Source organism: Aspergillus sydowii (genome assembly GCF_001890705.1).
Source record: "Aspergillus sydowii CBS 593.65 unplaced genomic scaffold ASPSYscaffold_19, whole genome shotgun sequence".
NCBI lineage: Eukaryota > Fungi > Ascomycota > Eurotiomycetes > Eurotiales > Aspergillaceae > Aspergillus > Aspergillus sydowii.
This window is the reverse complement of record NW_024467877.1, coordinates 333,883-357,912: the sequence shown is the minus strand read 5'-3', so window position 1 is coordinate 357,912 and position 24,030 is coordinate 333,883. Positions and strand designations below refer to the sequence as shown.

Here is a 24,030-nt window from a genome sequence, read left to right as displayed (position 1 = left end):
CTGATGGCTCTCGGTGGAACTGAGACTGCAAAACAAAGGAAAGGAAGGCAATACGCAAAGTGAGTGAAGTTGCAGTTGGCCGGACGAAGCAATGGGCTGTAGTCTTTTTTCCCGCGGCGAACGAGCGGCGGCAACGTGACGTGACGTAAGCGGTGAGGCTCCCCCGCGGGAACTGCTGAGAGTATACAAATTACTAAGGCAATGACTTGACCTGTGTGTTATGGTTGACAATGCTCTATGATGCTATTATTTACATGATGCATGTTGGATATTAAGCAGGATCGACCGCTAATAACCCGAACAATAACCGTGTCCGGTGCCAGTACTCCTGCGCCCGCTGATCCATGGTCTTGCTGGTCGGTCCCGCCTCTGATCCAAAGCTATCTCGGAGCTTTTCTGCGACCTCTTGTAACGGATTCTGCCGCGTTTCTTTACTAGTCGATGCATTGCTCAGAAGCATGGTGTCAAAATATAGTTGAAGCTTGATGTCATGGACTTGCGCTTCTGTTTGTCTCTCTGTGGGGATGTCGTCTTCGTTCTCAGTTGGACGCGTTTCTTCGGTACCTGGTTCGGGCTCCGCAGGAGGGTCTATGCCGTTGAGGAACGAGGTAACACGCTCCGCTAATTCTTTTTGTAGGGTAACCTGGAGAACATGGACGGTGGACGTATCCCAGAGTCCATGGCCGTGCCGATCCATAGACTCCACCATCCTCCGCATGAACTTGAACGTAGATTGTGATGGTTGAACAGGGAGCTCAGGTTCGCCCTCCCACAGCGTCCTGCCGGCCAGGGTGTTCGACCGAGGATTCACTAAGGTCGCGAACGACAGTGGCCGGGTAGCGGCAATAACCTCTATTGCAAGTATCTCTTGCAGCCCCGGAATGATACCCCTCGAAAATTCTGTGTCATTCAGGATGAACTCATGCGGAAGATCTCTTCGAACCAGTCGAATGAGTTTCAGCATAAAAGCAGCCTTCTCGCCTCGGTTTGAATCTCCAATAGCTTTGAATGTATTGCCGAATGACTTTTGGAGGGAATCAAAAGCCTGCCTAACTGCAGCTTCGAGAGCTTCCCATAGGAGCTGCTTATCATCCTCGTTTAGGATCGCCGCAACGTCAATGTCAATATCCTCATCCGCGGCTTCATCGAGTATGTCAGGCCATCGAACCTCTCGTAGAGCATCAATGGATTCTCGGAGAGACCCAATCGTGAGAAGCCAAGCTTGGTACTTGTCCGTCACAACAGATATGTCTAGGTCTCTACCCAGTAGCCTATCCGCAATGGCTTCCTTGAAGGCAGCTGCACCATTAGAATAATCAAGTGAGACTAGTTCGTGGTCCCACATGGACCGAGTACGACCGTGTTCTGCGCTACCCCAATTCGAAATGGCCGACATAACAGCTTGGCCGAATGTATCTAAAGCATTGGCTTTGTCCGATAAGATATTCTTAAGGCGGCCGTTGAGCACATCTCGCGTGCCTTCCAAGACCTGCAAAGCTGAATGGGTAGGCGTAGAGCTCCAGGAACAAAGCCAAAGCTCCAATGTTTCTTTGCGAAGTTGTAGTAGCGGCGAAAACTCCACCCAAATCGTAAGGCTGTCCTGGCTACGACGCACAAAATCGTCAAATGCGCTCTTTGACCACTTCTTGATTGTCCTTTCTGCATCTTGTTTAGATTGCTCACTAAGCTTGATCCATGGGGTGAAGTTGATGATGTCCGTGGCTACCCAGCGCCCTAGCACATCAAGTGAGAGGTCATCAATATTGCGAATGTCGGGGTCGCTAAGTAAAGGTCGGGATTTCAGTTTACTCAAAACATCGGTAAACCGGCGAGAAAGGATAGCCTTAGAGACCTGTAAGGTTTGAACGTAGAGACGCAAGGCAGCCAAGATATTCTCCCCGGAATCCTTGACGCCCTCCAGCCGATTTCCAATGACGTCTAGGCGAATCTTGTGGTAGTACGCAACGGCGTCGTCCGATGATGAACTCGTAGCTAAGCAGTAGGCGGCCAGAGCCTCGATAACCTCGTCAACGGTTGACTTGGCGCTAGAAAGGCGTTTATCGATTCTGCTCCGGAGGCCACGTCGGAGAGAGGCAAGGTGATTGCGCAAGGTTTCCAGGAACGGCGGGGCGGACTTCTGCTCCGACAAATTTTTATGCAAAAGACGGGATATAACCAAGAGCTTCGCCACGAGGAGGGGTGACCCCCGCTTCCTCAACATCTTCGATATCAACACCGAGCACCGATGAAGTAGCGCAAGTTGCGCTCCGAGTGCCCGCTTCGTGGCTTCTGCGCTTCATTAACTGACCACTCCAATTGTCCCTTCAACCCAGCAAGCGTACATACCCTGGTCCGTAGCCTCGCCATTAATCTGGTTCAAATGCATATATTTCTTTCCTATCAGTCGTGGATTGCAACGCCGTCCAATGTCGCCCAGGGTCGTATCCACATCTTCCATATTGCGACTCATAGACACGATTGTCTCGGCGGTGCCAACAAGTTCTCGATATCGGGTACTATATATCCCATCGCAATTAGCTACTGGACCGAGTGAATTAAAGCGGCCATCAGCGCCTACCCAACGAGCGCACGGAGCTTCTCCTTATTGCTTGCAATGTCGCGGCGTAGCTCTTGCTCCACGCGACGCACGATGGGAACTGGATATTGGAATGCATCCTGCCATGTCTTTAGGCTCTGTGGATCAGGCCCGTCAGACGCCATAATGAAGGGAGGCAGGACGCCGATGTGAAAGGCGGGTGACCTCGAGGGTATTGAACAGGTAACGGATTATGAGGGTGCAGTGGTGCCTGAGGCAGTATGGAACATATTTGAGCTAACTTAGTTATTTTGGATTAGGAAATTATGCTGACTCACCTGTCATATTTTCTAAACCGGAAAGGGTTGGTGCCGCTTTTGCCAGTTCAAACAGGATGATCGACTTGTGATCACATTAGATGAAAAATTATACGCGATGCGGAGGCTATCTAGGCAATTGAAATATCTATGGAAGTACTATAATTTTATAGGTAAATACCCATTTGTCGATGCTCTACTCACCCTGCGTTATAGCCCTGATTACAATCGAGACAATAATTATTAGACAAGGATCAGGGTAGCTCATCCCGTCTACTACTCCATCGTTACCTCCTTACCTCTAATTACAATATAGTCCAACTTTTAATTGTGTCTAGTACATACGACCACAGGGTGTGGAAAACAGGGCTTCCCGTCCGCTCAGCCGTACTTAAGCCACACGCCGGCTGGTTAGTAGTATGGTGGGTGACCACATGCGAATCCCAGCTGTTGTATGTTTTTGTTTTTCGTATACTCACTTGATCAAGTGAGTATAGATCCTGCTCTTTTTGTTTCTGCGTAGACGCTACCACCTGCCCTTTTAATAGGGCTGAGTAGTATGTGAATTATGTTGTATCCAGGATGCAGCATGGTTTTAAGAGCCAATAAGTATTATAATTCAACCATAAGATACACACATTAACTTATATATAGCTCGCATGATCCTGGTAAACCCTTCGATCAAGGAAGACTAGAGTCAAAGGGGGGCTTGGCAAGCAGATATGGTGAAGAGTCTTGAATCATGCAGATTCGCAGGTCAAGGTTAACAGGCGAAAACGACTTTCTGGACTATATCATAATTGAAGGATGGTACTCTTCATCAGGGAAGGTGGATGGTAGAAGCTATACAGGTCCTCTACTCAGTACAGATAAGGAGAATTAAAGTTACAGTGTATGTAATTGAAAAAGATAACATAAAACCAAAGCAGTATATCCTTTCCTAAGCAAGCTCCGCATAAACGCCCATCTCCAGAGCGTTCGTCAACGCCGCAAACCGCGCATCAGCCGGCGAGATAACCTGAGTAAAAGTAGTCGCAGCGACGCCCTTGGCACGATCAATCCACCAGAACAGATTCGGCCGGCCCGCCCACTGCAGTGTTCCAGCAGAGCGCTTGCCGGGGACTGAGTCCAGATAGACGGGACCGCCCAGCGCGATCTCAATGTTCGTGGCTTCCATTGCTGCGGTCGAGAGGAGGGACGCGCGCAGCGGGCCGGAAAGCAGGGCTTGTAGCTCGGGCACGTCGGCCGTCTGGGGCCGGAAGATCTCCTCGATGCTGGAACGGGTGATGAGGGGTGCGCCGTCGGCGAGTATCATTGCTAAGAAGCGAGTCCAGTCGCGGGGCGTGGACCAGATGCCGTGGCCGGCGCAGTCGTGGAGCGCGGGGATGCGAGAGAGTGGCTCGCACGGGGCGAGGCTTTGGTCCTCTGTGCGTTGGTAGGTGGGCACGATGCGGCGGAGGAGGTCTGGGCGGTGCTCCGGGTGGAAGGTTGTTGAGTCCATCGCGAGAGGCTCCCAGATGTTGGTGCGCAGGAAGTCCTCGAGGGTGGTGTCGTTGATGCGTGCGACGAGCTCGCCGGCCCAGTCCATACCGGAGCCGTACATCCAGCCCTTGCCGGGCTCGAAGAGGAGCGGGTACGTCTTCATGGCTTCCTGTTGGGGGTGAAGGGGGTTAGCTCGGGCATATTGGTGAGCAGGGAGGGCCTTACGAAGTCACTGTCGAATGTCTTGGTTGTGATGCCGTGCTGGCGCGCCCATCGGGGCAGCCCGGGGCTTTCATCGTAGCCACAGCCGCTTTGATGGCTCATCAGCAGGCGCAGGGTGATGGGCTTGGTGCGCGGTTTGGTCCGGCATTTCCCATGGGCGTCAACGCCATCGAGGACAGGCAGGGAGCACAAGTCGGGCAGGATGGACGCCACGTCGTCGTCGAGGGAGATCTGGCCGCGCTCGACGCAGATCATGACGCCTACTGTGGTGATGAGCTTGGAGAGGGATGCCATGCAGTAGACCGAGTCGAAGTCGGCGTGGTCGCTGGATCCTGGCGCCATCGCGCCTTCGGAGAGGCTGTAGAGTTGCTCGCCTGTGGGATGTGGTTAGGGTTAAGTGTGATATGGGGAGGATCCGAAGGAGATACATACCCTTGCGGCCGACAACAGTGCACACGTAGGAGTGCATGACGGGCTTGGGATCGGCAATGGCTGATCGAACTGCCTGCGTGAACTTGTCCATCTTGGTGTCGCTCTTCGGTGTCTTTGCGCCATTGCTGACGATGACTGGACTGTGATCAACACCGTTGGCACCATCATGACTGGAACCATTGACCGCAGCATGACCATTAGCCGCAGCATGACCATTCACCTGCAATGTCCCATTTACCCCGTTGTGTTTCTCCTGATCTGTGCCATTCGCGGCCGGCAACGCCTTGTTCTTGAACAGCGTCTCATACACAGTCCCAGCGAGGCTCTTCGGAGTGCAAGCTGGCGCAAGCAGCTGCAAGAAGGACATACCCACGCCAAATCTCTGACTCAACCAGTGAATCAGCTCACTGCCGGACATACTATCAAAACCAAAGTGCGAGAACGGCCGGCTGATGTCAACCTCCTCGGGGGCAATGAACAGCAGCTTGGCCAGACGCCGCCCAATCGCCTCCGCAAGGACAATAACCGCCTTGTCCCGGTCATCAGGGAGATTGGCGATGAGCTGGTCATCACCGCTGCCGTCGGCAGCTGCATCGCCATGTCCGGCGCCGCCAGCGGCAGCCTTGCGCGACTCGAGCGTCGTGACGAGCAGCGCCGAGCGCCGGTCCTGCTCGATGCGACTCACCTGGACCATGCTGAGGTCGTGCTTTGCGTACTCCACCCCCGTGAGGATATGGCCCTGCGTCAGCGCGTCGAACTGCTTTGACTCTGGCTGTGCATGTGTCGTGAACCGCTCAAAGTGCCGGATGAACTCGGACTCCTCGGCCTCGATCAGGCCGGATCGCAGCAGGTTCTCCGCGTACTCGGGCTTGTTGTTCAGGGTGCCGACGCCCTTGATCGGGCCCAGCGAGACCGTCACGGCGGGCAGTCCGTGGCGGATGCGCTGGCGCACGAGGTTGTCGAGGACTGTGTTGGCCGCCGCGTAGTTGGCCTGCGAGATGTGCCCGACATATGTGACGGCTGAGCTGGTCATGAAGAAGAAGTCGAGCGCAGCGTGAGCTTGGATCGTCGCACGGTGGAGGTTCAGGGCTCCGTGGACCTTGGGCCGCACAGCGATGTTGAACTGGGCCAGGGTCATGGTGTCGAAGAAGGCGTCTTGCAGGACCATTGCTGCGTGCACGACGCCCTTCAAGGGCCCCATGGAGATGGCTTGCGCGACGGCTCGCTCGACGTCTTCCATCTTCGAGGCGTCGCCTTGGATCGTCACGATGTTCACCCCGTTGCTGCGTGCACGCTTGCAGAACGAGGCAATCTCGCGCTTCGTCTCGCTCGACCGGCCCAGGAAGACGAGGTTCCTGGCGCCGCGCTCGATGAGCGAGTCGGCCATGCTGTGGCCCAGCCCTCCGTGGCATCCGACGAGCAGGTAGCTGGACTGGCTGTCGATACCGCGTGGTTGACGAGCGCCCTTGATGGTGATCTTGTTGTCGGAGGGCCCGTACGTCAGGACTACCTTGCCGATGTGCTGCCCCTGGCCGAAGTAGCGGAGGGCGCTCTCCATCTCGGTGATGTGGAAGGTCTTGTCCAGTCTGATGGGCGTGATGCGGCCCTGCTCCAGGAGGCGCATCGCATCGGACAAAAGTCTGTTGTATATATGTTAGCCACGATGACATCCATCCAACGGTGAATCCTGGCATACCTCTGCGCAATCCGTGGCTTCTCCTCCAAAACCAAGTTCAGGTCGAACGAAAAGAAGCTGATGCTCCGGTCGAAGATATGCAGCCCCATCGAGCCCTTATCCAGCACATTTCCTCTGCCAACATCAACAAACCGTCCGCAAGGCGCCAGACACTTGAGCGTCTCATGGAACCCAGGCCCGGAAATTGTAGAGAGAGCAACATCCACTCCCCGGCCCTTGGTCTGCTTCAGCAGCGCATCCTTATACTGCAGCGAGCGCGACCAGAAGATCCGCTCCTCCGGGATGCCACACTCTGTTATCAAGTAGTCTTTCTTCTGCTGCGTCCCAACTGTCGCGTAGATCTCGGCGCCGACATGCTTCGCGTACTGGATAGCCGCGAGACCCAGACCACCTGTAGCGGCCTGGATGAGTACGCTCTCGCCGGCTTCCAGCTGCGCCAGGTAATCCAGGGCATAGATGGCCGTGCCATGCGCGATGCCGACAGTGGCCATCTCAACGAGGTCCGCGTCGTCGGCCAGCTTCAGGCACTTCTGCGCCGGGCTGCGGAGGAATGTATCGTAGTGGCCTCGTTCCAGACAGATGACCTTGTCGCCGGGCTGGAGATGCGCGACGCTGCGTCCAACTCGCGCCACATACCCGGTGCTCTCGTTGCTGGACTTGACGCTCTCGAAGTTGCCCATTGCAATCACGTAGTCCTGTATTCAATCAGTGATCCATACCCTTAAGCCCTCGATACTGTGGCATTAATAACGCACCTTCATATTCAATCCAACAGCCTGGACTCTGATCTCAACCTCATCATCCCCCAACACCATATCACACGTTGGCCTCTCGCGGAAATACACAGTATCCAGCAGCCCCGGCGTCCCCATCGCAAGCTGCACATTCCCCTCCGTCGGGAACTCCTGGTCGGCACGGCCGTCACTGCCTGTGTCGAGCGTGAATTCTGAGTTCAGCGCCATATCCGGCGCAACGCGGCAGATGTGCAGGACGCCGTCCTTGAGCATAAAGTCCGTCTCGCAGTCGGCGCGCGTGGTGGCCGCCGCGACGGCGACACAGGCGTCTGTGATTGTCCGTGCAGCGGCAGGGACGTGGCTGGCGTTCGTGTAGTCGATGTCCAGTGCCGCGAAGCGGAGGTTGCGTGCTGAGTGCTCGTTCATCAGCACGGTGTTGAGGCCGTGGGCTAGGGCTAGCGATGGCGAGCGGCCCGAGAGGAGGTCGCCGCCTGTGACCCAGAGGATGCTGGAGGCGGAGGCGACGAGGCGCTTCAGGCCGGTGAACTGCTCGGGGCTCATGTCTGTTAGGATGGCGGTTTGGACTTCCTCGAGGACGAGGTAGGCCGTGTTCTTTGCGGTGACGGAGTCCTCGGGCTCTGGGAGGGAGGAGAGGGTGTCGTGGCTGATATCGCGGGCTGTGAGCTTGCCCTGGCCCAGGAATTCCTGTTCGATGGCTTGGGCGAGGGTGTCCTGAGGGGATGAATGGACCTGCATCGTGTTGTTAGAGTCAGAAAGGAAGATTGAGATTGATACTTACAATTACAAGATGATCCACGTCCTGTTCCAGCGGCTCAGCAGGGGTGCTGGCCACCATCACGCTCTCCAGGGCCAGCGGCTCAGGGAAATCAGTCAGGACCATATCCAGGCCCTTGAAGCCCGACACGTCTAGCTGCTTCTCCCACGACTCCAGGCTCCGGAAGGGCCCTAGTGGACGCTCCGCATCCACATCATCCAGACACTCCCAGAAACTCGGCAGCGTGCCAAACGCAAACTGCACCGGCGTGAGGCTCTGCGTCTTGGTGATCTCCAGCATGACCAGCCTACCGCCGGGCTTCAGCAGCTTGCTGCAGTTACGCAGCAGCTGGTCCGTGTTCCCGGGGGCGTGCATCACGTTCGACGCAAGAATGAGGTCGTAGGCCCCCAGCTCGAAGCCCTGCGATGCTGGATCCGCAGACACGTCGAAGGTCTGGTAGATCATGGGCGGGTACGCGCTGAACAGCTCCTCGGCCTTCTCGAAGAACGCCGGCGAGATGTCGGTGAATGTAAAGTCGCGGTAGCGCTTCGCATGGTGGTGCTGAGGGCCGGCGATGTCGCGGTCGTATGCATTCAGCGCGTCGAGCGCAACGCTCGTGCAGCTCCCTGTGCCGGCGCCGACCTCGAGCACGCGCATCGTGGGGTTCTTGTGCGCCATGATATCGATCACCGAGGCGAGGTTCTTGCGCGCTGCGTCGTGGATCGACCCGTCTGCGTATACGCGCGCCAGGATCTCCGCCTGCACGGCGAGATCGATGCTCGACACTTTGCCCGCCATGATCTCGACCATGTTCTTGTACACAATCGCGTTGAACTCGAGCTGGGGGAAGTCCTCCGGCAGCTCGGCCAGCAGCTGGCTGATCCGCTGCTCTCGCTGCGCCGGACTGAGCCTCGTGGCGTCCGGCTCACAGAGCACCATGCGCCCTGCAGCTGCTTCGTTCCTGACATGGCACATCCAGTCGTAGAACCCATGCGTCCACTTCAGCGCCAGGTCAGTCGGTAGATCCTCCCTGCGGACCTTGTCAAGCGCGCCGCAGACATACAGCACGGTCACAGTCTCCAACCGCGTGCGAATATGATGCACTTCATCCAGATAGGCCTTGCCCTCCGCAGACTGGAAGTCGCTGTGGTACAATCGATGCGCGCCATCCGTATCCAGGAAGTCAATATCCGGCTTCCAGTGCATGCGATAGTAAGGCTCACGCCCGGCGGCGGTGTCCTGGCTCATCTTCTCCTGACTGCCCTGGTTCTCGAACTGGCGCCATTTCACGTTCCTGGCAGAGATAATCTCGTACCCGCTCTCCGTCGTCAAGGCAGAGTGTGAGCCTCCGCTGCGCGCGCCCTCCGTCCAGGCCACACTGTCAATCAGTCCTGGCTCGTCCTTGGCCCACGCCGCCGGACTGATGGTCATTTCATCAATGAAGACTGGGATCTGCGTCGCTTCCTCGCGGTCCGCACGGCTCGTGTACACGGACGCCACGCGGCCCTGCAGCACCGCATCGATGGTCAGCGGGTGGATGGCATACCGGGACTCGCTGGAATCGACGGCATGCCGCTCCGCCGTCTGCAGGATATGGGCCCTTGCACGCGCGCGCGACGCACTCGGCAGGACCTGGATCTCGTCGATGACGCGGAAGCGCGGCCCGAAGTCGAACCCGCGGTATCTGAGGCGCTCGTACCATGCGTCCTTGGAAAAAGTCTGCTCGAAGACAGGCTCCTCGGTCTCGTCGTTGAATGGCGCCTTGGGTGTTCGTTTGCCGTGCGTGGACTCGATCGAGACGATGCCCTGTGCGTGCTCGATCCAGCGGCCGTCGGCCACAGAGCAGATCTTGAATTCAAGCCGGTGGGACGCCGCGGAGGCTTCGGTGGGCCGCAGATTGATCATGATGTCGGCGGTGCCACTGGCGGGGAGGACGAGGGCGGCTTTGATGGTGACTGTTTGGAGGTGGAATTTGGCCTCTTCGAAGGAGAAGGGGGGCCCGCCTAGGGTTGTGTCTTCGGCGAACTGCGCGGCGGCTTCGACGGCCATGGCGAGGTAGGCTGCGCCGGGGACGATGATGGCGCTTCCGATCTATACAGTTTAGTATGTGTTGGAGGTATGTGTTATTAGGGGCTTAGGGCTTCCAGGGGACGCACCACATGGTCTTTAATCCACGGTACATCGTCGAGACGCAGGTAGTTCCTCCATATAGGCTCCATGCGGTTTCCACCGGGCAGACGACTGCCGATGAGATCATGACGAGGGTGTGTTGCGAACTTGTAGTCCTGTGTGGCGCGGTTGACGATCAGGGGGTGCTTTGTCTCGTGGTTCCAGGGATATTTGGGCAGGTCGATGAGGACCTTCGATGGACGGTACACCAGATGTCCGTTGACGTGCAGCATGTTGACTGGGAAGCCTTTGATGAACAGGCTGGTTGCCAGGCGCAGCATGTCCTCTTCGGCGTCGTGGCCTCGCTCGAGGGTCTGCTCGTAGGTCACTTTGGCTGCGGTGCCCAGCGACGCATTCCAGATGTCCTGCACTTCCTGCGAGGCGATGATCTGCTTGATGGGGCCTTTGAGGGCGCTGTGTGGCTGTGAGTTGGAGGGTTAGCATATCTATATATCAACATATTTCAAGGGAAGCATACGCCGATTTCAATCACGCAGTCGACATGGCGATCCTCTGGGCCGAATTTCAGCCCTAACAGCTCCTTCATCGCAGGGTCAAACAACACCGGGCTCTCCAGGTTTGTCTGCCAGTATGTCCCATCGATATCGCCCGGCTGGAGATGCTTCAGAGTCACTGAAGAAACCATAACAGGTCTCTCGCCATCAACTACTGGAGCAATAGCACGCACGGCACCACCCTCATTGCTCGCCTCCAGAATAGCCTCACTATACGCAGACCCAACCTCCTTCATACTCGGGGAGTGATACGCCTTCCCGCCAGTCGGCAGCTTCTTGCACAACGCCCCTTGTTCCTTCAAGACCCCATGCAGCAGCTCAATGCGTTCCGTCTTGCCACTCAGCGTGACGCTCTGCGGCGAGTTCACGCACGCAACAACCACATCGGTGCTTGGGATTTCGTTGCGCGCCAGAAACGCCTCGGCTTCCTGTGCGCCCATAGCAACAGCCATCATTGCTCCCGGTGCCTGCGTGAGCGTGGCATGGACACCGCGCAGGTACGCCGCGACGATGGCCTCCTCGGCCGTGATGAGCTGCGCTGCGTACGCAGCCGCCAGCTCGCCGGACGAATGCCCGATCGTGGCCTGGGGCTTCACGCCCCATTCTTGCAGGAGATCAACGAGGGCCATCTGGATTGCGGTGCAGATTGGCTGTGAGAAGGAGACTTTGCTGATTTTGCTTGTTTCGGCGGGCTCGAGGAGGATTTCTGTCCACAACCATACCAATGTTATTAGAGTGCATTTTAACTTGAAAGGGCTAGGTAAGTACGTACGTTCGAGTGTCCAGTCTGGGCACTGCTTGAGCTGGGATAATGCCAGGTTCAGCTTCTTGAACGTCCGCTGCACGGCCGGATAGCAGTCCAGCAGCTGGCGGCCCATCTCAGCCCATTGGGCGCCCTGGCCGGTAAACGCAAAGGCAACGACGGGGACGCTGTTGTTTGTACGCCCAGTCACAGGCTCTCCCATCGTCAAGCTTCGCGGACTCGCTCTCCTCTCAATGGGGATTACACCGCGGTGAGGGAATCGTGTGCGGCGGGCTATCATCGTATGCAGCAACTCGTGGAAATCATATGCCTGGCTGTCCACGACGTCAATCAGGTTCTTCAGACTCTCCCGCATAGAGTACTCGTCATGTCCTGTGACGGGCAGCAGGAACCGTTTCTGGAGGATTGTACTGTCAGCATCTACATCTACGGTTGAGCCCTTCCTGTATGGGTTCTCCATCCCAATGCTCCGGAAATACTGATCGACTCCGTCAATCACAACGTGGCCGTTCGCTCCACCGTATCCAGACGAGTTCACAGACGCTCGCTTTGCCTTGTCTTTCGGCCACGGCGTGTTCTGGGTGAGTACGGCCAGCGCACCACCCTTGAGATCCACTGCATCCACGTCAGCACCAAACCCTATATGCCGCTGCTACTGCTGCACCATTAGTGAAGAGGAGAACTCACACGCAGGATTCAACTTGGTAACCCCAATCGTCCCCGGGATAACCCCGTTCTCAATCGCCAGCGCCACCTTCATAATACTGGTGATCGCCGAGCAGGCCTCGCCGTGGCCAACCTGCGGCTTCGTCGACCCGATATACAGCGGCTCGAACCACTCGCGGTGGGCCCCAAATACATTGCCTATCGCCGTTGTCTCGATTGGATCGCCCGCGGGCGTCCCGGTGCCGTGGCACTCGACGTAGCCCACGGCGTTGTAGTCCAGAGGCCCGGAGTGCTCGTAGGCCGTTCGAATTGCGAGCTCTTGTGCCTGTGCGCTGGGGAGGGTTATACCGTTGTTTTTGCCGTTTCTGTATTGTCAGGCTCAAGTACATATACATAGAGAGAGAGAGGGAGAGAGAACTCACGCAGTCAAGGACGACCCCCGGATGACAGCGCGGATGGGATCGCCGTCGCGAATGGCGTCTGACACGCGCTTCAGGTACAGCACGTTGATTGCCTCGCCGCGCGAGTACCCGTCCGCAGAGGTGTCGAAGGCGTGGCACTGCGCGCTCGGCGACAGAGCCCCGATCTGCCCGATGGCAAAGTGGTATTCAAGTGTGAGGATCAGGTTCACGCCGCCGACAAAGGCCGCGGGGATCTCGTTGTTGCGGAGGGCCTGCACGGCGAAGTGGAGAGCGTACAGCGTTGATGAACATGCTGTATCCATGGTTACACTATCGAACAGACTTGTTTCAGCAAGATGCATCCAGGAAGCATACCAGGGGAAACAGCAGCGACAAACCTTGGTCCGTGAAGGTTATACATGTAGCTCACACGGTTACTGATCGTGGTTCTTCCCATGCCCAACACAGCCATGCCCTCAATACGCTCTGGCTCCTTGAACGCAAGCGTCTCATAGTCACTAGCAAAACTCCCAACATACACACCCGTTGTAGAGCCAGAGACATCCTCCAGGGTAATGCCTCCAGACTCCATACACTCAAAGCAGCATTCCAGCAACCCGCGCTGTTGGGGGTCAAGGAACCGGGCGTCCGTAGGATTGACGTTGAAAAAGCCGGCGTCAAAGTCCTCCAGGTCATTGGAGATGCAGTAGCCTTCCTCGTACCGGATGTTTCCCGGCCGCCCTTTCTGCGGGTTGTAGAAGGCTTTAGGGTTGAAGCGGCTCTCGGGGAAGGGAGCCCGAGTGAGCTTCTGGCTCATCAGCAAGTCCCAGAAGGATTGGGGGTCTTGCACGTCTCCGGGGAGGCGGCATGCTAGGGGCTGTTAATATATGGGGGGAGCTATAGATGGGGATGGGATGCTGGTGGGGGGACTTGCCCATGCCCACGATGGCAATGCCGTCGTCGTGAATGTCACTCATTTTGCCTCAGCTAATGTTCAATACTGCAGTTTCTCTGTTAAGCCGTGTCAAGAGCCTGCATGGGAGGGTAGATGGTTGCTGGCCGGTAGGTTTATATATCCAGCACCCGCCGGTTTCTACGAGCTGTGGTCTGCCTTCGCCCACGGAGCAAAGCCCGCTGGAAGGAATCGAGACACATGTCCTGTTAGTGCTCACCAACCCTCCATGCCCTCGTCTCGAACCGCTGGAATGATGTTTTTTTGCAAAACAACTCGCGTTCCTATGCATGTCAGATCCCACAGACAGGGTGTCTCATTCAGCTCCAACTCTGGAGCGGTCTTTTGACTCCAGGAATGTCCTTCGATATCAGGGGCCCCGGGGGCCAAACCAACACTCGCCCAAGACCACGGACTCCATTGGCCAAGAGACATGCAGCTCGCAAGAAGTCAGACCTGGTCTGGCGAGGGGAGGATGCCGGCGGCAATGGCGGGTTGGTCCTTGTCTTCTAGTCCCATTGCAACTGCCGAGACGGCGTGGTAGAGTGCGCGAAGGGCTTGCTACCCTGATACGACTCTAGATGCAGGGCACTATTGAGCCATGTTCGGCCAAGATGCTGATGCGTTTTCCGTGGCCAAACCGGAGAGAGCGTCGGCTGAATTTTAGTTAATATCATGTAGTGCTGGGCCTCTTCACGTCCGCGTCAAGATCCCAAGTCCAGCTGGGTATCTACCTACCAGTCAGGGCCAGTATTGATGGGTATCCAACATAGCAAATCGAAGAGAAAGAACCAGTCCTACTTGACCTACTTGACCAGGGCAAGAGGCTCAAAAGGTACGGCTAGAAGTACCGAATAGCGGGTGGCCTGATCCCCGCTCACCAGTTGGGGTCGCCAGTATTGATGGGTATCCAACATGGCAAATCGAAGGGGGTAGAAGTAATTGGCTAGTGAAAGTCCGCCAACAAAGTGCTGCCTGCACGCCAATACTGCCGGCAATCTATCGATTCGTAGGGACGCGCCGAATCTTGCAGGAAATGTCGCCCGAGTCGCAGCTCTGGCTGCAACATTCACTTATAGTGCAGGTAAGCGCTAAAAGGTCTAACTATGCGGGTGGCTGGCCTCGGACCCTCGCTAATATTGGCACTACGACGAGATGCCGGACAGATCAGCCCTGGCTCTGTGATTCACGCTGAGAGGTCCAAGTGTTCACGGATTACGCTACGAGCAATCCCCGATAATCTCAAACCGGCGTCTCTCCGACGTCTCTCTAGCCGTGTCTGGTCTTCGGGGAGAGCGACCGGCGAGACATGCACCCTGGTCGGGAAATGCGTTATGAAAATTTCAAGTGCTAATCATTTTCATCGTTTTGCAGACGAGGGAAGATACCCCCGTTTGGTTTGCGCTGTTGCGACGTGACATGTAGCAATATAAGTAGCAGTATAAGTAGATGTATATAGGCCTTGTATATCTGTCCTCGACTTTATCCGCAACTAAATGCACAACATGGCGTTTTCTGAAGATGACAGCCTGTCGCTCATCAGCATCGCATCGCCTTTGACATTGACTGGATTCAGCACAATTGCCCTATGCGGTCTCTTCCTCTCGCGGCTCCTCGGTCGACAGCGTGCGCACAGCAATGAACATGCAAGCCCCGGCCGTCTCCAGGCCTTCCTGCTCTTCTGCTACTGCTGCTTTCTCAAGCCCCAAGGCGATCGAAGCAGCCAGCAGAAGTTCCTGGAAAGCTTCTACAAAAGGCAGGCCGCTGTGTACGACACCACTCGGGACCGCCTGCTGCAGGGCAGGACCGAGATGCTTGCGTTGGTCGCCGCACAGCTCAAGGCGAGGCCTAAGAGCGAGCGCGTCTGGATAGATGTAAGTCAACACCAGCCTTGGACAGTTAAATATTGTCCTGACATCGCGTGCATCAGGTTGGGGGCGGGACGGGATGGTGCATAGAGGCCATGTCGGCCTTTGTCGATGTACCCGAGTTCTTCTCGACTGTGTTTCTCGTCGATCTTTCGCCGTCCCTCTGCGAGGTTGCCAGACAGCGGTTTCGCCGTCTGGGCTGGAAGAACGTCCAGGTGGTCTGCGAGGATGCGAGGGCGTTCTGTCCACCGCAAAAAGCCGGTCTAATCACCATGTCGTACAGTCTGTCCATGATTGTAAGATACTGCTGCTATATCAGCGTAAATATTTGACTGACTGTTGACCGACTCTGGTTCAGCCGGATTACTATCCTGTTATAGACTCGCTTGTTCACCTTCTCGCCGTCGACGGGGTGATAGGGGTCGTCGACTTCTACACGCAGTCTGGCCGCGAGTTCGGGGCGCGAAACTACACTGGCAGCCATGCTGGACGACACGTCAACTGGTTCCTGCGCAGCTTCTGGCGTTCCTGGTTTGAGCTTGACCACATCTCTGTTGACGCCGCCCGCCGGGACTATCTGGAGTTCAAATTCGGCACTGTGCTCACTGTCAACGCGCGTAACCAGGGCCTGGGCTGGATCCCGTATTATATCTGGCTGGGACGCAGGGGGATGATGCAAAGTATAGACCAAACACTTCGCCCCAAGGACTCAGAGCTGGCGGTCCAGAACCGCGCAGCCAAAGTGCCCCTGCCCGCGGCCTTCTACCAGAACCACCCCTGGCGGGCTCACTATCACGACCAGCTCCCCAAACACACCCAGTTCCACGACGAGTACATCTACGCATTCACCTGGGAAGACGCACGGCAAGACCATGCTCTCCTCAACCTGCGCGCAGACGACGTTGTCCTCGCAATCACCAGCGCCGGCGACAACATCCTCTCGTACGCCACGAAGAGCCCAGCCAGCATCCACGCCGTCGACCTCAATCCCGCGCAGAATCATCTCCTCGAGCTCAAGCTGGCTTGCTACACTGCACTGCCATATGAAGACTTCTGGCTGCTCTTTGGCGAGGGAAAACATCCTGGTTTCCGCCACTTGCTGCTCAACGACCTCTCGCCGCATCTCTCCAGCGGTGCATTCCAGTACTGGCGCGAGCGCGTCGATGTCTTTGAACGACCAAACAGTCGAGGGCTCTACGACACAGGAGGGTCGCGCCACGCTCTCCGTGTCATCCGCTGGACCGCCGGTCTTCTGCGCTGTCGCACTGCCATCCGCCAGTTTGTTGCTGCTGGGAGTCTCCCCGAGCAGGTTCACGCATGGAAAGCCCTACTCCGCCCAGCCCTGCTCTCCCCGCTCCTCTGTAAGCTGGTCATCAGCCAGGAATCCTTTCTCTGGAGAGCGCTCGGCGTTCCCCAAAACCAACTGGCCATGATCGAGGCCGACCACAGAGCCAGAGACACTTCCTGCGGCCAGGGTCGCTCCCGAGCCGTCTGGCGTTACATGGTCGATACCCTCGACCCGGTAGCCCAGCAGACACATATCGCAAAGGACAACCCGTACTACTACGTCTGTCTAGCCGGGCAGTTCAGCCAGACGTGCCATCCAGAGTATCTCTCGGCAAAAGCCCACGCCCTGCTCTCGCAGCCAGGCACCCTGGACAATCTCCACCTTCACACGGACGAGATCGCCGAGGTACTCACGCAGATCACGCCAGCGAGCCTGACGGTTGCGGTGCTCATGGATAGCATGGACTGGTTTGATCCGGGAGCTGACAGTGCCGCTGCGCAGGTCACCCGGCTCAATGGTGCGATGAAGATTGGGGGCCGCATATTGCTGCGCTCTGCGGCGTTGAGACCCTGGTATCTTGCGACATTCACGACGCGCGGCTTTACGGCTGAGTGTGTTGGTCAGAGGACGGAGGGCAGCTGTATGGACCGGGTTAATATGTATGCGTCTTGTTGGATCTGCACGAAGGTGGAGGATGTCTCGGCTGCGGTAGTAGACATGCTAGAAGCCTAGAATGGGAAACTGGGAGACTGGGGCCCTAGGGGGCCAAATACTGCGTATATTCAAATTCCATGAAATTCCAGGTGTAATACCCTGCGTATGGTAATGCGGCCTGCATGTTTGCATGTTCGTGTTGCTAGATCGTAATGCGATATCATCGTGCATGGCGGGACAAAGCCGGCGGCAGGGATTCGCTTCCTTTGTGTTATATTGGCGGCACTGCCTTTCTTTGTCTCTGTTTCTTTGTCTCTCTCTGTCTTCTTCTTTCTCCTTTCTCCCTCCCAGCTCACCTCCCTCACCCTCCCTGTTCAAGTGGCCATTGTCCATCCAGCATGGGTGACATTCAGTCAACCAAAGCGCCAGGTCAGCCCACGCCAACCGATGCGCCGACTGACACAGACGACAACGGCGAGCCACAGAATAGAGAGCAATCCCCTGTAACCCAGCGCCCTCCCAAGAAGTCATGGCGCTTTTGGGCCGTCTTCCCTGCGCTCTGCGTCACGACCTTCCTGGCGGCCCTGGACACGTCCATCCTGTCGACGGCGCTGCCCACCATCGCCCTTGATCTCCAGGCCGGCGAGCTGTACATGTGGATCACCAACGCGTATATCCTGTCGTCGACGGTGGTCCTCCCTCTCTTCGGCCAGACGGCCAACATCTTCGGCCGCCGCTGGATGATGATCAGCTCCGTGGTCGTCTTTGCCATCGGCAGCGGCATGGCCGGCGGCGCCAACAATACCAGCGCCATCATCGCCGGCCGCGCTATCCAGGGCATCGGCGGCGGTGGTATCAACGTTCTTGTTGATACTGTTATCTGTGACCTCGTCCCTCTCCGCCAGCGAGGCCAGTACGTCGCCTTGATGGCCTCTGTCTGGGCTGTCGGCACCACTATCGGGCCAGTCCTCGGCGGTGCCTTCGCGCAGCATGTCTCCTGGCGCTGGGTCTTTTATATTAATCTCCCCCTCTGTGCGGTCTCTCTTATCTTGCTTATTCTCTTCCTCCGCGTTACCCACCCCCCTAGACCCCCTAATACCTCCATCTGGATGCAGTTCACTCGCGTTGATCTCCTCGGAAACACCGTTCTTACCACCGCTGTTGTTGCCATCCTGCTCGCCCTTACCTGGGGTGGAAGCGCCTACCCCTGGTCCTCCTGGCGCGTGCTCGTCCCTTTCCTCCTCGGCCTCTCAGGCATTGCCCTCTTCCTCGCCCACCAGGCTTCGCGCCTCTGCCCTGAACCCTCCATCCCCCTGAAGGTCTTCAAAAGCTCTACCGCTATATGCGCCCTCTGGATCGCCTTCCTCCAGAACCTTCTTCTCTACTGGATTGGCTACTTCCTCCCAATCTACTTTCAGGCCCTCCGCAACCTCTCCGCGACATCCTCCGGCCTCGCTGTCCTCCCCATCACCGGCGCAATCGCCCCATCCGGCATCGTAACAGGCATCCTGCTCGCAAAGACAGGAAAATACCGCCCCTTCCACTTCCTCGGTGCAATCGGCACGACTGTTGGCGTTGGCCTCTTCTCCCTCCTCGACGATAAGTCTCCCGCCCGCGAGTGGGCCGGATTCCAGGTCCTGTATGGCATCGGCTCTGGCATGATCTTCTCATCCACCCTCCCGCCCATCCAGGCCGTTCTTCCAGAGTCCGACGTCGCGATAGCTACTGGGATATGGGCATTCATGCGCAGCTTCGGCTGTATCTGGGGAATCGCAATCCCGACATCGATTTTCAACACGCGCATCCAGGCTGGGTTGAGCCGCGTGAGTGACCCCGTGATAAGGGGGATGCTAGGCGGCGGGGGCGCATATGCAGTTGCGAGTGAAGGCCTAATACGGAGTTTAGCGGATCGGCCGGTGCTGCAGGAGGAAGTGCTGGGGCTGTACGAGGATGGGCTGCGGTGGGTGTGGTTGATGGGCATCGTGTTTGCGGCGCTGGGGTTTGTGCTGGCGCTGCCTGTCAGGGAAGTTGGGTTGAGGGAGGAGCTGGAGACGGAGTTTGGCCTGCGTGAGGAGGGGAGGGAGTAGTCTGTAGTGTAGGTATGTTCTGTCCAGCAGTTTTAATTAGATAGCTAAGTAGTAGACCATGTCCAAGGCAGGAGACAGCACGTTGACTACCTGAGCTTAGAATTCATGACAACGCTAGACCCTGGTATTGTATACTCATGCAACTCCCAGGAAGAGTCCAAGGCGAATTGAAGAGCTAGGAATTACTTGTAAAAATGGTATCCGTAGCAGGCCAACACCTCGTGTTTCTACTGAATCATCTGAGAAGACTCAGGATGGCACTCGGCTATCTTCCCCAGTGCACCGTCCCCAGGAACATGCATGAACACTTGCTAAGAGACCAGGAATGGGCATTTTCAGTTCTCTATCATCCGTCTATTGTGTATATCTAGTGTGGAAAACGGCTTCTATCACTCGCTTGTTAGACCGTGTCCAGTACATACGACCACAGGGTGTGGAAAACAGGGCTTCCCGTCCGCTCAGCCGTACTTAAGCCACACGCCGGCTGGTTAGTAGTATGGTGGGTGACCACATGCGAATCCCAGCTGTTGTATGTTTTTGCTTCATTTTTTTTTTATTCTGCTAATCTGTGTATCTGGAGAAACTATAGATACTAAAATAAAACATGTAATAAACTCCTAAAATATAGAGTGTTGACGTGCGGGGAAACAAAGTGGAAAACTGGTATTTGTAGACGACGAATACAAAAACATTTATGTCTAGATACTTAACTAAATACCGAATGATTAGTTATCGCTTCAATACTAAGTAGCTAACTAATAGTTAAACACTCACCTATAATTCATCGAAATCCTCCTAACGCGCCGTGGACAAGTCAAGAAAAGTGGTGCCACTTAGGCCTCGGCATTCGGTTCTATACGACGTTCCTGCGAGAGGAGACCAGGCCGTAGCCGACCCGAGGAGATCAGATAAATGCGCCCTTAAGCTTCCTGTTCGCCATCACTTTCCTCATTAAATTGACAGCATCATCAACCCCAGTTAAACCATACCTCCCGCTCTCTGGAGATTTTGCCAACATGTCGCCGCCGCCAGCCTCCTGCCTGGTCAACAGCCCCAATGGCCATATCCCAGCATCGCAGCGAATCCCGGCCATGGCCCGGCCATTCGTCAGCGAACGCGCAAAAAAGACCCTCGACCTGGTAGAAAAGTTCGTCGAGGAAGAATGCATCCCTGCGGATGCCATCTACCAGCAGCAGCTGGGCCGCTCGACTGAAGAGCGTTTCAACACCCACCCCCAGATCATCGAGGATCTCAAAGCAAAGGCCAAGAAACTTGGTCTGTGGAACATGTTCCTCCCCAAGAACCATTTTGCCAAACACGGCGCCGAGTATAGTAATCTGGAGTATGGGCTCATGGCTGAGTATCTGGGGCGCAGTCTGACTGCCAGCGAGGCGACGAATTGCGCCGCGCCAGATACCGGCAATATGGAGGTCTTCGCGAAATATGGCACCGAGGAGCAGAAGAAGAAGTGGCTGGTGCCGTTGTTGGACGGGGAGATTCGATCTGGGTTCTTGATGACGGAACCGCAGGTTGCTAGTAGTGATGCTACGAATATTGAGCTCCGCATGACGAAGGACGGAGATTATTTCGTTCTTAATGGCCAGGTGATAACTAACCCCCTTCATGTGTTCTTTTCCATGCCATGCTGACGAAATCTGATAGAAATGGTGGGCGAGTGGCACTGGCGATCTTCGCACAAAGGTCTTTCTCGTCATGGGCAAATCAGACCCGGCAAACCCAGACAAATACAAGCAGCAGACCGTTATTGCCGTAGCCGCTGACACACCAGGAATCACAACCAAGCGCATGCTTTCCGTGTTGGGCTACGATGATGCCCCGCACGGACATGGGCATATATTCTTTGACAACGTGCGCGTCCACAAGAGCAATGTCATCCTAGGCGAAGGCCGCGGTTTCGAGGTGGTCCAGGGCCGCCTTGGGCCTGGTCGAATTCACCACGCAATGAGATCAGTAGGAGGGGTAAGGAAAAATCTTCTTTTTTTTTTCTCAGTCCGTTCTTTGTATAGACCGACACTGACGAGGTGGTCACTTTTTATAGGCAGAGAAAGCCCTGGAATATTTCCTGGCGCGAATCAACGATCCTCGAAAGAGGCCATTTGGCAAACAGCTGAGCGAGCATGGAATCATGTTAGAACGTATTGCCAGATCGCGGATTGAGATCGACTCCGCTCGTCTCTCAGTGCTCAACGCCGCCATCATCATCGACCAAGGAGGCGCCAAACATGCACTCAAAGAGATCGCCGAGGTCAAGGTGCAAGTCCCTGCTATGTTGACTGAGGTTATAGACCGTGCAATCCAGGCATATGGAGCCGGTGGCGTGTCTCAGGATACTCCGTTGGCCAACATGTACTCAGGAGCGCGAACGATGAGAATTGTCGACGGCCCTGACGAGGTGCATATTCTGCAGCTGGGCCGGAATGAAAACAAGCGAGGCAAGGCGTTGCTGGGAAAGATTGAAGCCCAGAAGCAGAAGACACAGGCCCTGCTCAGCCAGTACAACGTGGAGCTAACCGATCCATTGCTGCTTGACCGGAAGTCATCAAAACTGTAAAACTGGTTCTTGGCTTTACCGGGACGGCTTTTTACTATCTTAACTCCATTTCTTTGTCTACTTATTAAAATGCATGCCAACACATAGTGTACTATGGTAATAATTCTTGTAAAATAGTTCAAGTAGGGCTGTACTTGCATTCGTGTAGTTGATGGTTTTGTAAAGTAATTCTCAGATGGGTGTAAGTGTGAGTGGAATAGCTATAATATGAAAGGTAGACTCATATAACCATAAGATTTTGCATAATAATGATCATAATAATATTTATTGCCCTATTTCGCCTCTAATGGAGGCTGTGGTGAAGACTGCCTGTGCTGAATTTGAGAATATAGTGGCCTCTAAAGCGGCACCAAATAGGACCGAATACGGAAGGGATCCATGGAGTCCTCGGGTCCGTCATGGACCTGGAAATTTCTCTAGAAGAGTCATACCTCGCATTTCTCCATTCTTCGTATTTTCTGGTCTCTAGCAACCATGCCTCTAATCGAGTCTGACGCGGCTGGCTCGTCGACAGAGCAGCCTCAGCGACTACCTTTCCCATCCGTCACCTACTCGCACATCCTACATTGTTCCTACGACTATTGGCAACCAAAGTGCGCAGCTCTCTTAACTCCGAATTTCAGCAGAACTCAAGCCATTAACCTACTTCATTTGCAATAGATACCGCCCGCTCGTACCGAAATCCCGAATCATTCCCTTGACACCCGCTTTCGTTTCCTACCTTCACGCCGACGGAATCGTCCTCCCACCAGAAGATACCCCGCCAACCGATGATGACGATCTCGAGTTTTCAGATGATTCCGATGTCGAGGAAGAGTCAGACCCCTCGAAGGACTGGGAGGAGATCCATTCCCAAATCAAGTCCACAATCGCAGAGTTAGATGGCAAGGTGACCCCGAAATTAAATTGGAGCGCACCCAAGGACGCCACCTGGATGGCCGCGACAAACGACATGCAATGCCGCACTCCGAATGACATCTACCTCCTACTCAAAAGCAGCGACTTCATTACCCACGACTTAGAACACCCGTTTGACGACTGCGTTCCCGATACCTCCTACTCACCGAGCCCCACGCCCAGTCCGCCGCAGGTCAATTACAACCTCATCCTCCGTCAATACGTCAACTTCAACCCCTCACTTGAGTTCCGATGCTTCGTGCGCAACAGGGTGTTGCTATGTATGTGTCAGCGCGACCAGAATCACTTCGACTTCCTCTTCCCCATGCGCGACTCTCTCCGCTCTCGCATCCAGTCCTTCTTCGACGAAAAGCTCAAAGATACATTCCCAGACTCAAGTTTTGTTTTCGATGTCTACATCCCACCGCCACACCAGCGCGTATGGCTCATCGATATTAACCCCTGGGCGGAGCGCACAGATCCGCTACTATTTAGTTGGCTAGAGATCCTGCGAATGAAGGACCCAGTTGGTATTCAAGAAGAGGATGATGGCGCTGAAGAACAGTTCGTCCGCCTGTCTCTTAACGGAAATAACTCTGATAGTCTACACGAAGAAGCCGGAAGCGATACGTCTGAATCAGAAGAAGAAGCCGAACATATAGAAAGTGATGACACTCCATTTCTACCGGAATTCAGACTGGTCAAGCGTGACGACCCGGAAGCCTACGCTTTCACTACACCTCAATACTCAGCGCATAAAATGCCTAAGGAAGTCGTCGACGCCTCGATCTCTGGTCCTGGCGGTATGAGTGAATTCCTGGGTCAGTGGCAGGATATTATCGCGCGGCAAGCCCAGGAATCAGATACGGAGAGTGACCATTAAACTTCCCATGGGTATACGTGACGAGATCTTGTTTGGAAAATGGATATGAAACCACGCAAAGTTAGCATTCGACGCACCGGAGTACGTTGTTTTAGATGGCGTTTTGTTTATTGGATGTTGG

The 24,030-nt window shown here is 55.6% G+C and overlaps 6 protein-coding genes across 6 annotated transcripts; 4 read left to right on the top strand and 2 right to left on the bottom strand.

The window, feature by feature from the left end:
- Window positions 1–207: 207 nt before the first annotated feature.
- ASPSYDRAFT_51825 (uncharacterized protein) lies at window positions 208–2,799 on the bottom strand. The gene is made up of 3 exons (XM_040848367.1): window positions 2,579–2,799; window positions 2,347–2,516; window positions 208–2,289 (listed from the first exon to the last, which is right to left on the bottom strand). The coding sequence occupies exons 1-3, from the start codon at window positions 2,719–2,721 to the stop codon at window positions 272–274; spliced, it is 2,331 nt and encodes a 776-aa protein (XP_040696491.1). The 5' UTR covers window positions 2,722–2,799; the 3' UTR covers window positions 208–271.
- Window positions 2,800–3,793: 994 nt separating this feature from the next.
- On the bottom strand, window positions 3,794–13,685 carry ASPSYDRAFT_62731 (uncharacterized protein; the record flags this gene model as incomplete). Its single annotated transcript, XM_040850161.1, has 14 exons — window positions 3,794–4,504; window positions 4,561–4,931; window positions 4,990–5,129; window positions 5,214–6,629; window positions 6,686–7,380; window positions 7,441–8,169; window positions 8,219–10,285; window positions 10,351–10,785; window positions 10,842–11,584; window positions 11,651–12,256; window positions 12,329–12,672; window positions 12,730–13,038; window positions 13,107–13,585; window positions 13,653–13,685. The coding sequence occupies 14 exons, from the start codon at window positions 13,683–13,685 to the stop codon at window positions 3,794–3,796; spliced, it is 9,078 nt and encodes a 3,025-aa protein (XP_040696490.1).
- A 1,340-nt stretch (window positions 13,686–15,025) lies between these two features.
- On the top strand, window positions 15,026–17,645 carry ASPSYDRAFT_214059 (class I SAM-dependent methyltransferase). Its single transcript, XM_040844079.1, has 3 exons — window positions 15,026–15,534; window positions 15,591–15,824; window positions 15,887–17,645. Exons 1-3 carry the CDS (start codon window positions 15,157–15,159, stop codon window positions 17,546–17,548), a joined length of 2,274 nt encoding a protein of 757 aa, XP_040696489.1. The 5' UTR covers window positions 15,026–15,156; the 3' UTR covers window positions 17,549–17,645.
- A 150-nt stretch (window positions 17,646–17,795) lies between these two features.
- Window positions 17,796–19,793, top strand: ASPSYDRAFT_51822 (MDR family MFS transporter). The gene has a single exon (XM_040848366.1). It carries the CDS (start codon window positions 17,869–17,871, stop codon window positions 19,555–19,557), a length of 1,689 nt encoding a protein of 562 aa, XP_040696488.1. The 5' UTR covers window positions 17,796–17,868; the 3' UTR covers window positions 19,558–19,793.
- Window positions 19,794–20,335: 542 nt separating this feature from the next.
- ASPSYDRAFT_73649 (uncharacterized protein) lies at window positions 20,336–22,347 on the top strand. The gene is made up of 3 exons (XM_040850718.1): window positions 20,336–21,161; window positions 21,220–21,537; window positions 21,617–22,347. The coding sequence occupies exons 1-3, from the start codon at window positions 20,574–20,576 to the stop codon at window positions 22,127–22,129; spliced, it is 1,419 nt and encodes a 472-aa protein (XP_040696487.1). The 5' UTR covers window positions 20,336–20,573; the 3' UTR covers window positions 22,130–22,347.
- Window positions 22,348–22,603: 256 nt separating this feature from the next.
- On the top strand, window positions 22,604–23,909 carry cdc123 (cell proliferation protein CDC123; the record flags this gene model as incomplete). The annotated part of the gene is made up of 2 exons (XM_040843259.1): window positions 22,604–22,722; window positions 22,790–23,909. The coding sequence occupies 2 exons, from the start codon at window positions 22,604–22,606 to the stop codon at window positions 23,907–23,909; spliced, it is 1,239 nt and encodes a 412-aa protein (XP_040696486.1).
- Between the last annotated feature and the right edge of the window lie 121 nt (window positions 23,910–24,030).

Bases quoted from the DNA above. Each gene is read 5' to 3' on its own strand.
- ASPSYDRAFT_51825 (XM_040848367.1), bottom strand. From the start codon at position 2,721: ATGGCGTCTGACGGGCCTGATCCACAGAGCCTAAAGACATGGCAGGAT. The intron at 2,517-2,578 runs GTAGGCGCTGAT...TGGGATATATAG, and splicing joins AAGCTCCGTGCGCTCGTTGG to TACCCGATATCGAGAACTTG. The intron at 2,290-2,346 runs GTATGTACGCTT...AATGAAGCGCAG, and splicing joins TGGCGAGGCTACGGACCAGG to AAGCCACGAAGCGGGCACTC.
- ASPSYDRAFT_214059 (XM_040844079.1), top strand. From the start codon at position 15,157: ATGCACAACATGGCGTTTTCTGAAGATGACAGCCTGTCGCTCATCAGC. The intron at 15,535-15,590 runs GTAAGTCAACAC...CGCGTGCATCAG, and splicing joins GCGAGCGCGTCTGGATAGAT to GTTGGGGGCGGGACGGGATG. The intron at 15,825-15,886 runs GTAAGATACTGC...ACTCTGGTTCAG, and splicing joins CGTACAGTCTGTCCATGATT to CCGGATTACTATCCTGTTAT.
- ASPSYDRAFT_51822 (XM_040848366.1), top strand. From the start codon at position 17,869: ATGGGTGACATTCAGTCAACCAAAGCGCCAGGTCAGCCCACGCCAACC.
- ASPSYDRAFT_73649 (XM_040850718.1), top strand. From the start codon at position 20,574: ATGTCGCCGCCGCCAGCCTCCTGCCTGGTCAACAGCCCCAATGGCCAT. The intron at 21,162-21,219 runs GTGATAACTAAC...GAAATCTGATAG, and splicing joins ATTTCGTTCTTAATGGCCAG to AAATGGTGGGCGAGTGGCAC. The intron at 21,538-21,616 runs GTAAGGAAAAAT...CACTTTTTATAG, and splicing joins CAATGAGATCAGTAGGAGGG to GCAGAGAAAGCCCTGGAATA.